Source organism: Canis aureus, chromosome 4, assembly GCF_053574225.1.
Source record: "Canis aureus isolate CA01 chromosome 4, VMU_Caureus_v.1.0, whole genome shotgun sequence".
Taxonomy (NCBI): domain Eukaryota; kingdom Metazoa; phylum Chordata; class Mammalia; order Carnivora; family Canidae; genus Canis; species Canis aureus.
In genome coordinates this window covers 71,731,228-71,744,150 of record NC_135614.1, presented here as the reverse complement: position 1 = coordinate 71,744,150, position 12,923 = coordinate 71,731,228, and the positions used below count along the sequence as shown (strand labels likewise).

Sequence of the window (12,923 nt, the reverse complement as noted above, 5' to 3'; positions counted from 1 at the left end):
ATCCTGCTTGCAGGATTTTTTTTATCCTGCTTACAGATTTTTTCCCCACTGTAAAGTCCCCTAAACAAAGCCCTCTAAGATTCTAGTCTCAAGCTCTGCTTCTGGAGGATCCAACCTAAGATACCTTGTGAGTATCTCTATTTCTACAGTTAGGTTTGGAATAAGAGAGATTTTCTGTTGTTTCTCTTCTAGACAAATGCACAAAAGTCTTTAATACCTCGTGGTTTTGGTTTTCTAGTCTTGTACATTTATTTAGATCTTGGAGGTTAGTGACCATGATAGCTTAGTGCACCTCTTTTGGTTTGATACATATTAAAGACAAGAAACCAACATAGCAAAACAAAACAAAAACAAAAACAAAAAAACACCAAACAAAAAACCCCCCACAAACCTCTAATCCCCGGAGGCATGTGGGCGGCAACAGCATTTCAAAGCTTTTCTTAACACAGCTTCTACCATATAGGGTGAAGCTCTAACAATCATATCATTTTAGCTAAAGAATAATAACCTAAATTTCATCCTTACTTAAAGAGTCTTCCTTTCAACGCTGTTCCTAGAGGTGTGATGAAGACTCAAGCTCCCATATCTGACAGCATGTGTAAGATCATGAATTTGAAAGCAAAGAGATAGTTTCCATGCCTGAATAAAATTATTAATCAATTTAATTGAAGTTTCTGAAAAATATTACATCATTTCAAAGATCTGTTTCTAAGAACTGAGATGAGAAGGTGGTCATAGAAGGAATTTCTGTCTTCTGCTTTGTTAATAAGAACCTGTCTGCCAACAGCCTGTATTCGCTATTGAGTATTCTCAGCTGGGCAAGTCCAAGGCCATAATTTGACTTTAAATTTCAAGTCCAGGCCATGGCATTTGCATCGCATCAGATGCTGAGGAGTTCATGTGCAGCAGCATTAGTTTTTTATGATTATATTCCTGCTAGACCTCTCAATGGCATTTGGTGCTTCTAACAGAAATGCAATCTGGCTGTCATAGACACTAAATGAGGTTTGTCCATCACTCACCCCCACGGAAAGGCTCCTCGTTATTGACAAGTTGGAGAGCTCTAGTGTGGTGTGTGTGCTTCATCTCATTTATTTCCTGTCATAAATGGCTGATGTTGCAGAAAAATGGAGCAACGTATTTGTGAGACGAAATGGGAGGAAGCCAGGGAAGTTGGAGGAGTCATCAGAGAGCAATGCAAGTATGACCCTAATAAAGAGGGTCAGGGAAGGGAAGGGAAGGGAAGGGAGGGTCAGGGTCAGGGTCAGGGAAGAATGTTGGAAAGAAACATCTCTGAGTACTATGCAGGGTAAAGAAGTTTTAGCAAGGCTGTTGGGGAGTCTTCAAACCACATCTGTGGCCTGGTGTCTTCTGTATCTTTCAGGATCAGGACTGCCATGCTCAGTCATTGGCTAGGAGCAGTCTGTGGGCAGCTTGGAGTTGGCACAACTGTGGAAATGGGTCTCTGAGTGTTGATGGCAGGACCTTTGGTGAGTTAAGCTTCCTATGGTTGGGGGTCCACGAGGTGTAGTATTCTCCTGGTTGCTAGATATACCCTACCATTTTAAAGACAATGAGATGAGAAGAGGAAGGTAGAAATGGGTTGTAGTTTGAGAGACGTTTGGATTCAAGGCAAGATTTTCTGTTGTTTTTTGAGCTAGAAAAACTTCAGTATGTTTGAAAGCCTAGAAGAGGGAATCTGCATGATGGGAGAAGTTAAAAGTAGAGGAAGAGAAGAAAGGAAAGGGGAGAATTTGGGTGGGGAGTGTGTGTGTGTGTGAGAGAGAGAGAGAGAGAGAGAGAAAGAGAATTAGTTAACTGTGAAGGAAGAAGACTACAGTGAAAGAAGGATGAAGAAATTGGATAAAGGTTATGGATTTGAGGAGGGACATCTTATTCCCTGGGGTAATGTCTGAATATGGGTTAAGGCTGAATGTCATTGGAAGTTGAAGGGAATTGTGCTTGTTTTTTTTCAATTTCATTCAAAATAGGAAGGAAAGGGATCCCTGGGTGGCGCAGCGGTTTGGCGCCTGCCTTTGGCCCAGGGCGCGATCCTGGAGACCCGGGATCGAATCCCACATCGGGCTCCCGGTGCATGGAGCCTGCTTCTCCCTCTGCCTGTGTCTCTGCCTCTCTCTCTCTCTGTAACTATCATAAATAAATAAAAATTTAAAAAAAAATAGGAAGGAAAAAGAGGTAAGATTGAACTTAGAGAAAGACTCTGCAGATCAATTTCTTGATGAAGTAGGAGGCAAAGTTATCTGCTGAAGGTATTATTTATTGTAACTCTTCTCGTGTGACAAAATTCCATACATAAAACTATAAGAGAAATAATATTTAGTATATTAAAATTAATATGTCAAATATATCTTTATATTAAGATGATTATCTAATACATATGTCTTTCGTAGGCATGTGTATTTTTGTTTCTTGGTGTATAACCCAAAACTCTAAAATATTCTCTTGATTTAATTAGGAATTTTAAAAACTGATGTTGTATTGAATTTGTCATTCTCAATCAGAAAAAAATTACTGGAAATATACTGTCAGTGTATTACGTATATTTGCTACCAAATTTAACAAAAACAAAAATGCTTTTGAACCATGTAATTTATCTCTTAAATAATTTCATCAAATGAGCATATACTGGCTTACCATATTAAAAAGTAGACATTAAAGTATTTCATAATTGGAGGGGGACTTTGACATCATTGGTTTCTCATGTGAGGGCCTCAGACTCCCAGAATCTATAAATTGAGCAATAAATGTTGATGGCCTATTTTCTTTCTTTCTTTCTCTTTCTTTTCTTTCTTCTTTCTTTCTTTTTCTTTCTTTCTTCTTTCTTTCTTTTTCTTTCTTTCTTCTTTCTTTCTTTCTTTCTTTCTTTCTTTCTTTCTTTCTTTCTTCTTTCTTCTTTCTTTCTTTCTTTCTCTTTATTTTTTTGATGATCTATTTTCAAATTTCAACACATCAAATGGAAATCACACTTTACCCATATGAAGGCTGAGGTTACAATGACTTAAAATGATTTCAATTCAGTGGGGCCACTCTTCAGAAGCTCCAATGGGCCTTTGCAATATTAAAGTATGGAAAATGCATTAATCAGTATTTAATCAAAGAATTTTAAAAATACACAAAGGCTTCTGAAATACAGGATTAGGGTAGGGAAAAGATTATAAAAGTTTGAGGTAACTGGTAGTAAAAAAAAGTTGGGAAATTTGATTGATTGCATCTAATCCTGTAATTTGCAGATGAGGAAACTGGGAGGATAAATAGTTTACCCAATATTACTTCGTGGTTCATTAGTAGTAGAGCCTGCTTTAGGATTTGCCTATTTTGGAAGTTGTGAAAAAATTACCTAACATGCTATTTTCTTGGGTGTTAGGGTTTTGAATATTGTATCATGGTGTTTAGTGTTCTTAGCATTTGGAGCCCAAATGCTTCATATTTTGTTTGGAGTTGCTTTGGGAATGAGTATGTCTGAGTAAGGAATGTTCTAGTCCAAACACTTGGCCAACTTTCCAGTAAAGTAGTTAAAAAAAAAGAAAAAAAAAAGTTCCACAGAGGTAATTGAAAAGCAAAAGCCTTCAAAAGAGTTCTCATAGTAAAGAGGTGCCATAAAAGCCTAATTAATTTCAAAATCCATCTTCATTCTTCATAATTTTAGGGTAGTCCTCATTCATATCCACTCTAGTTACAACAGTAATTTAAATAGAGCACATAATTAAACTATTAGTGGATGAATCTGCAAAAAGAAAACTTATTTTGGCTCTTCTAAATTTTAATCTTAAGTGCGCACACTAAATGTTTACATTCTCATCAAATAATTAACATATATTCACAATTAACAAACAGGAACAATCTTTATACAAAAATTCTGCTACCACTGTCATTTTTAAAACATTTATCCTGCCAGCAAGAGAGGAGACAGTTGTGTCTTTTTCAGGATAGATAATTTGAATAAAGAATATAAGATACAGTCATAATTAGAAGTTCAAACAATAGTTTTCCTTCTTGTGAAATGGTTTAATATTTTCTTCCTTATATTTCTTTATTCTTCTTCCTCATATTTCTTTAGACAACACAATCATTTCTTCTCATTTTTTTTTCTTTTTAAGGAGGGGAGGTTGTCTACAGAAGGGAGGTGGTCTAAAAGAAGTGCCTTCATAACTGCAGCTGAGGCAGAGATGGAATATTTAGTAATTCTTACATTTCATTGGTGTAGTCTTCCAAGATGTCAAAATCATTTTCTAAGTCCAAAGTTTCAAAACCTCATAATCAAGATTTTATAACAAATGGTAATGAGTAGTTGTGTGCATTCATTTTCTATGATATCCAATCGCATGTCAATTAAAACTTAGACTTCATTTTGGCAGCAAATGAACATAGCAGAATGAACAAAGCTGAGACCTAGTCATTGTCATAGATGCAACCTGGAAAAAAAAAGTACAAATTTCAATATAGTTATACAAAACACATATCTTTTAAGTGTTCCAAGGTTAGAAATGTGGGTGATTCACAGCCTCCCAGTTTAGGATTAAAAAAAATGTAGAATTGACCCATTTTATGAAAAAGTAGTTAAATGGAAGATCATATATGTATTTAACTTTCAATGCTCAGTATATAATTCTAACTAAGTTTTTGGACAGATTTATTCTTTATCAAAATGAGACTGAGGATTATTTTATTGGGCAATTAATTAAATGTACTCTTTGGTAGTTACTGTAAATGAGATTGGAGATATTAAATATTAGTACGATCCTAAATTTAAAAGGAAACTAAAAGGCCACATGAGTAACTATATGCATCATTTCAGTTGAGATTAAGTTTTTAGAGTGTAATTTATAAATATGTGATGCTAAAAGAACACTGGCAAGTAATATAGGTTATGAAATAAGTACCTATTAACTGGTCAAGTATACATATGTTTGTGGATGAAAGTTTAGAAATTAAGATTAATAGTATAATGAAAAATTCACTAATCATTTTCATGCTTCTGTTTTCGAAGAAAATAAATAAGATTCTCCCTTGATTTCCAGTCATGTGCACAAATAATTTTTTAAAATTATATCACAGCATCTACTTTTCCTAACATTTTCAAGTGATTCAAATTCTGATCTGATTGGAAAGCTCTAATTAATCCAGCAAGCTATTTTTAGTATTTATAAGAACAAAAATTCACTGTTACTGTTCTTGGTGGTGGGTGCCATGTGAGACTTACCATCAGCAATATCATCATAGATCTCTCCATCACTGTAAATATAGAAAATAATTTTTATTAAAAAATATGTTCTTAACATTAAGGCAATATTTAGATTAAAAAGCTAGTAATATAAAAAAAAGCCAGTAATATGATTTTATATGACAAAATTAAGCATTTAAGGATGAGAAGTTAAATGTCATTCACTTTTAAGTGGGAAGAAATTTCATAGTCATCTGCATCATCTTTCATTGGTTTAACCTAATCCTCTGTTATATTCTAAAAATAACCAAAAGACCCACAACTTACTCCATATCATAGACATGGAATAGTGGAAACATGCCTCAGGAGCCCCACATATGCTTTATTCATCTTTAGATCCAACTGTGAGCCTAGCATAGAGCTGTGTGTTGTAAGAAGTACTTTTTCAACTGCACAAACTGAACAAGCATAGCACAATACTCCACTTGGGGCTCTAATGGATTTTTTAAATGTACAAATATTAATTATAAAATATATAAATTTTCAAATTTATATTTCAAAATGAGTAGCCAAGATATGGTTCGTATGGTGATTCTTATGTTATATAATCCTAAAAATATTTATGGTTATAAACTGCATGCATAGTAATAGTTCTGGCTACTTTTACACATTTTGGTTGTACTTGGTCCTGAATCTTTGTAAAATATTTCTTTGTACACACCTACTGAGTCCCTCCTATGTACCAGGAGATACAGACATGAGTAAGACAGAAGCTTGGATTTCAAGATGCTTATAATCTAATGGAGGAGAGAATTATATGCAAGTAATTAAAATAGAAAGTATGATAAATGCTAATATAGTCTTGAAACATAGAATACAGTTTTTTGTTTTGTTTTGTTTTTAGAATACAGTTTTAAAGTTCAGAAATATAAGAGGACTTTCAGTTTGACAAGATCCACTATTGGTTTCTGTATTATCTCTGCTTTTATCATGGAAGCAGCAGCAGGCTCTCCAAGTCACTGCCAACTGTGGCAGATGCTGTGAGTTCCCTATGTCTTTGTTTGGATCCTTTCTCTGAGATTAGGGAGGGTTTGGCTAATAGAAATCTGACACAAATACAAAGAGGACAGATTTTCCTATCATTCATTCAATAAGCACTTATTAAGTATTCACATCAATAGATGGTGAACCCATAATTTCTTAGAGTATAAATTCTAAACTCTCTCTTCATCATCCTGGAATAATCACTGATGAAGTTGTCCTCGTTACGCCATATATTCTTTCCTTGAAATTTGTATCTTTCATAAAATAGAAAAGTGCCTTGCCCACCATTGTGATTAATGCTCTGAGAAAAAGAATTGTGATTATTTTTCTTTTGACTCTTTACTAGTTTGCTGACAAAGCATTAGCATTGAGTTATCTCTTTCTGATTGGTGTCAGGTTGTTTATGTATACAGTTTGTGAGTCTTCCTTGATTTTTTTTATTATGCAGAATTCTATAAATATTAATATTGGCGTATGACCTGATAATGGAGTTCATTTCTTGCATTAATATACTTGCAACAGAATCTTATAACATTTGAGGGGGATTCTAATAGAACACTAGTACCAGACTGTGACAATGTCTTATTCATAAGAATAGAAGAATCATTGAGGACTATCTTTTTTCTGGCATGCTTCCAAAAGAGCAAGTTAATACTCTACTATGCCTAGTAAAGAAAAGCCCTCAATTGAAGATTACTAACAGGTGACATTAGCACCTACTGTGTAAACACTAATTGGTTCCTGATTAATTCATTTCAACCAACTGCATTAATCAGTAAGTGATAGGCAAACTATTAATGAAAGTGTTAGTGGTTGTCCCCTGTCTCCAATGTTTTGCCCTGTCTGTCTCCAATGAATATATATAATTATGAACTGTATACTCATGAATGAGAAGGGTTCTTATCTATTTAAAAGAGTGACAGTTTATGAAAACCAGAACTTTATTATGGATCCTACTCTACTGACATTAATATAGCATATTTTTAAAAAATTTATTTATGGCAGTTCAGTAGAATGTATTATTTAAATATCAGATATCTTTCTTATAGAAAAGTATAATATTTGTTTTATAAGTACAGTAATAGAAGAATATGAACTTACTTGTCTACCAAGTAACTCCGAAGGACATAACCATCTATGAAAAAAGAAAATAAATTTTATTAATAGTACAGAATTGAATAATCTTTATTGTTTCTTTTAAGAAAGTGAGATAATTGAATATTTAATAGGATACAATGTAATATAATATACTGAATAATTATAGCTATCTCCAAATAGATATAATCTAATGGAGGAGATTTTTCTTATTTGTGTCCACTGTTCTCCCCTTCTTACCTTCTCCTTTTCTAACTTTTCTCTCTCTACTACATGTCTCTTTTACTCCATTCACAATCTTTCCTCTTAAAGAGAATCAGATTATCTCCTTCTCCATGCTACTGCAGGTTGTGGCACAAGGCTCCTTCAAATTTCCTTCATGGTGATACCCATGCCACACAACCTAGGGAGAATTTATAGTTTCTCTAAATATAAAAGTAGTTTGCAGATAGGTATTTTAAATACCACCAGATCAAAGCCTTAAGTTTTAAAATTTTATTATATTACAGAGTCAAAACTGTGTTGAACTTCCTTTCAAATCAGCAATCTTGTGATTCCTTGTGGGAGTAGGCATTTTTTTTTTTAAGATTTTATTTATTTACTCATGAGAGACACACACAGAAAGGCAGAGACACAGGCAGGGGGAGGAGCAGGCTCCAGTCAGGAAGCCAGACATGGGTCTCGATCCGGGTCTCCGGGATCCTGCCCTGGGCTGAAGGCAGCGCTAAACTGCTGAGCCACCAGGGCTGCCCAGGAGTAGGCATTCTAAATGGTTGCAAAATAATTCTCATGTTCAGCGTTGTAGGTCTTCCATACTGCTTTTGCCATTTGACAGAGTGTCAATGTGTGCATTTTCATCTTTCACAAAACAAATCATTATTAGAAGAACACATACCAAGCATTCTAGCGATTCTCCTATTAAATAGGAAATAGACCATATTTTATGCAAAACAAGCAAAGGTGGGTTTTTTTTTTTTTTTTTTTTATTTATTTATGATAGTCACAGAGAGAGAGGGGCGCAGAGACACAGGCAGAGGGAGAAGCAGGCTCCATGCACCGGGAGCCTGATGTGGGATTCGATCCCGGGTCTCCAGGATCGCGCCCTCGGCCAAAGGCAGGCGCCAAACCACTGCGCCACCCAGGGATCCCCTGTTTTTTTGTTTTTGAACACCTTATCTTTGCCCTTATGGTGCAAAATAATCCTAAGGAAAAAATACAAGATATTTTTCTTGAGAAAATTTCTGCTGACATTTAATTAATATTATTAAGCTTTGGAATAATTAGTTTTGTGTTAGCACCTAAACACTACTATATGCTTGAGATTAATACCATTCATTGCCTTGTCAACACAACCTCTGAATTCTTTCAGAGTCAATCTATTCAGCTTGGTCTACTTTAGATCTAATTTTTAAGTAGAGTAAATGTCTAAAAAAATTAAAAACCAGGAAGGTCATAGGCAAAGATTAACACATATGATAATAAATTTACTTGAGTATACTTATATTGCCATTGATTTAACATGCAAAAACATTTTTTAAAAAAGTTGAGACCTTACAAATGAAACTATAGATTAAGACCTAAGAAGATGAACTTTCCCTTGAAATATTCCAGAGTAAAACAAAACAAAACAAAACAAAAAAACAAACAAAAAAAAAACTCCACTGAAATATTTTATCAAGAGATTCATGACATTTTAATGAAAACTTTATTAGAGTTCTATTTGGAAAGGAAGAATCAAAGTTATCTTTGAATTCCTGTAGTATGGAAATAATGAAGCATGTGTCAAAATGATAAAAGCACAATAATGTAATATTTTTCTCAGACAATGAAAAATTAGACCTTGTTATACCTTCCTTTTTAAATTTCAGTTAAAGCAAAAGTAGTAAAAATTATTAATGTAAGAACATCTAAAATTAATATCCTTAGTTGCTTTGATATCACAGTTCTTTTATTCATTTCATGTTAACAGACTTCTAAAAAAATTAAGATATATATCATAATTTAACATAATTTTTAGAGGGGGGATAAACTCACCTCTAAAAAATTCAATTCTATGCATGTCTCTCAGAGAAAAATCTAGGCAGATAACAAGTTTTTAGAACAAATTGTGGGTTTCGTGTCATGGTCCCAATAACTGAAATCTGTCTTTACGTGCACTGATGTTGGGAGCTAAAATAAAAAGTGAAGAGTTCTCTATAGATAGTAATAGTCAAATTTTTTTTGTTTGTTTGTTTGTTTTTTTAGTCAAATGTTTTTGTTTCCATTAGTTAAAGTTGGTGTTTCTGCTTTTGTTTTGAAATTTTTTCTTAAAACAAATTGGGAAATAAAGGAATACAATATTAAGTGTACCCATGAGATATTTATGTTTAAGTTAATAATTTAAAAGTAATGATGTGGATGAGCTGAAGCTTTTTACAACAAAGGCAATGTCATTGTGAGCTATTCAGGCTTTGTAATGTCCCTGAACTAAAATTAGAAGATACAAAATTAGAGAAACATATAAGAAATCTAAACTGTTGTCAGAGACTGGACTTAACCCAGCATCAAATATATTTGTTTTTTTTTAAAAGTCTTTAGAAGATTAAAAGAAATAAAGAACAAAACAAAGAGAATATAGGCACTATTTTTGGAAATTAAAGGTTTTTATTTTTCTTTGCTTTTACATAATCTTTTAAAAATTCATTTATGCTAAAGTTGTGTAGACCTGGATAAAGTACTATCTGCAGTAATTAAGCATTAAATAGTTCTTTATATGACCAAAGTTAATAACTCATGATCTACAGTTTAATAGCCTGTCTTTGCAAAATTAATTATAAAAATATATATTTTAGATCTCAAATCCCTATTACATTTCCACCTATATCTTGCCTGTTCAAGAGCACTAAGGAATGGCTTTCCCTTTTGTTGAATGCTCTCCTGTTGCTGTTACTTGTGTGTGTGAGCTACATAAATGTGAATGATTATGAATATTATTTAGGAAAAATATATCAAGGAGATGCAGTGTGGGACGGTACTATACTGCTCTATTTTAGTTTCCTGAAATGATGTGATAATTTAGGGCTCATTAGCTATAAAATTACTATTATATAGCATTTTTACAGGGTCAATGACTTTTAATACAGTATAGATTTTGCTGTTTAGTACCTTTAAAAATCTGTAAAACTTCATTCTATTAAAAGCATCATTCATGACAGTGCTGAAACAAGTGACTTACCATGATTTTTATATTTTATATAATCGCTCCATTATAGTTCCTAGAAATAATTTTTTTGCAATAGAAAAATGATCTCTTTGCTTAAATGTTCCATGTACATCCATCATAAGGAATATTAATAAAAAATACATATGAAATAAGCAAAAAAGTCATCATGGCTCCATACCATGTAGAATGGCTGCCATGTTTACTGTGGGTGCTGGCATACCAGGGATTCTCATACTTAAGAGAATTTCATATTCATATTCATGAATATGAATTTCATATTCATACAACAGAACACAGTGGCTTGAGACAAGGGTTTTGAAATATGTGGTGGGATAGAGCTAATTAAGAAAGACATCCATTCCCCATATGTGCCAACTCTCAGGACTGATTTACCTTGTTATGAAAGAAATATAAAATCATCTTTGGAAAAGTTGAAAATATCTTCATTCTAATATTTTCACATTTTTTACTTAATAAAAGCAACAATTTCTATTATTTATGATTTCACTTGTCATGAGCAAGTCCAGAAATAAAGTTAAATTTACTCAATTTGGCCTCATGTTGTTTAAAAACAGTGAAATCAGGGATCCCTGGGTGGCTCATCGGTTTAGCGCCTGCCTTTGGCCCAGGGCGCGATCCTGTAGTCCCGGGATCGAGTCCCACGTCAGGCTCCCGGCATGGAGCCTGCTTCTCCCTCTGCCTGTGTCTCTGCCTCTCTCTCTCTCTGTGTCTATCATAAATAAATAAATAAATAAATAAATCTTTAATAAAAATAAAAACAGTGAAATCATGTACAGATTTACCCGGGCAAGGGGACCATGTCTGACTTCAACGGAACATACTTAAAATGTAACAAAGAAAAAAATAAAACACAGTGTATAAGACTAAATATGAATTATTAGCCTGCTGTTATAGAAATATTCTCTCTCCCTCTCTTCCTTCTCTCCGTTCTCTCTACTTACTTCTAGGACTTCAAATCAGGGGACTTTCAACATTTTGGAATTTAAAAAATTTTCTTCAGTGAGCATGTGCTGTTTTAAAATTGAAAACGAGATGATTTAAACAAAGAAATGATCAGTTGGATTTGAGAAAATCCGAACTATCTTTGAAATTCCCTTTCCTTGATGCCCAAAGAAAATGGAGAGCATTTTAACCACAAATAATTCTGTTCATGTCTCCTTCCACACTTTTTGTAGAAAATTTTTCTCCAGTGACAGGAGGTGGGGAAACTCACAGCTTATGAGACATTGAGTTGTGGAATACACTCAAATATTAGCGAGAAATTCTAAACATTTGGGAATGTGCCAGAAATACATATTTAAGATCTCAATGCCTCTGCGCTATGTTTTCCACAAGCCAGTGGGTGAACTGATCAAATGTGATAATGCTTGTAATAGTGGCTTGTACTCAATTCCACCATGGAAAGAGATTATTTGTTAATACTTTTGCCTCTAATTTCTACCATTACAAATTAAGTTTCAGTAAGCTATGTTTTCTTTTCTTTGATGGATTAAGGAATGGAAAGTAAGGAAAATGTTAAGGTTACCATGGTGTTGGATTGCAAATGCCTTTACAGCCAAGCAGATATAGAAGTAAGGAACTGAAAGATTTAAAGCCTCCTAAATAATACACAACAAGCAAGCTACATCAGTAAGGCTAAGATAGAGAACTGTCTTCTAGCAAGTTAAACTATTCCACAGACTTCTTCCTGTGTGTGTCTATATGTCAGACTTTCATCTGGTTCTCCAACTGCAATCTCCAAATTGTTACATTCAGCTCAGGAAGCCCTGAACAAGGTGCCAGGCACCACAGGATGTGTTGGCAGTACAATGTTGAGAACATTTCAGTGAAGTTACTCTCAAGCTCAGAGTCTAATAAGAATAACAGATTGGTAAAACAGTAAGGACAATTCCAGAGACAGAAGAAGTAGCATGGTGGGGCAGGGGAGAGATAAATTGTGATGGGTGACTGGAGAGTAGGGAGTGGGTGTGCTTCCAATTTTAGATGACAACAGGATTGCTTTTAATAGGCAATTATGGGCATTTGAAGTAGAATAAAATAGCATAGAAGGATGAAATAGCCTAATTTACTTAGGGAATGACAAGTATGTAGTATATACTTTTAGAGCATCCGTTGCAGACGGGAAATAGTTGATGAGATTGAAGTTAGATCTACAGGGTTTTATGTACTAGCCTCAGATAATATTTGTATATTTAAAAATCATATCTGAGTAACAGTGTGGCAGGGAGATTGGCTGAGAGTAAGGGTAAAGTAGACATAGCATTTGAAAGGCTATTGCAATAATGAATGTAGATGAGGGAGGTTAAATCCACGCAATTCTCTCAAATCCTATAGAAGTCATGAGCAATGTATCAGAGATAAGGGAGAATAAGAATACCA

The 12,923-nt window shown here is 33.9% G+C and overlaps 1 protein-coding gene and 1 long non-coding RNA gene across 5 annotated transcripts in view; one reads left to right on the top strand and one right to left on the bottom strand.

Annotated features, from left to right (window-relative positions):
• The window catches only part of LOC144312964 (uncharacterized), a 36,299-nt gene that overhangs the window by 18,326 nt on the left and 5,050 nt on the right, over nucleotides 1-12,923 (top strand). Inside the window, exon 2 of the long non-coding RNA XR_013378608.1 lies at nucleotides 1,385-1,490. This is a non-coding gene — a long non-coding RNA (uncharacterized LOC144312964). The remainder of the gene's footprint in view (nucleotides 1-1,384; nucleotides 1,491-12,923) is intronic.
• Nucleotides 2,167-12,923, bottom strand: part of FYB1 (FYN binding protein 1) — a 151,200-nt gene continuing 140,443 nt past the window's right edge. For all 4 annotated transcript variants that reach the window (XM_077896161.1, XM_077896159.1, XM_077896162.1 and 1 more), the window contains 3 exons: nucleotides 7,328-7,361; nucleotides 5,222-5,253; nucleotides 2,167-4,433 (listed from right to left, as the gene is read on the bottom strand). In XM_077896161.1, coding sequence (XP_077752287.1) covers nucleotides 4,411-4,433; nucleotides 5,222-5,253; nucleotides 7,328-7,361 — 89 coding nt within the window. In that variant the 3' untranslated portion in view covers nucleotides 2,167-4,410. The remainder of the gene's footprint in view (nucleotides 4,434-5,221; nucleotides 5,254-7,327; nucleotides 7,362-12,923) is intronic.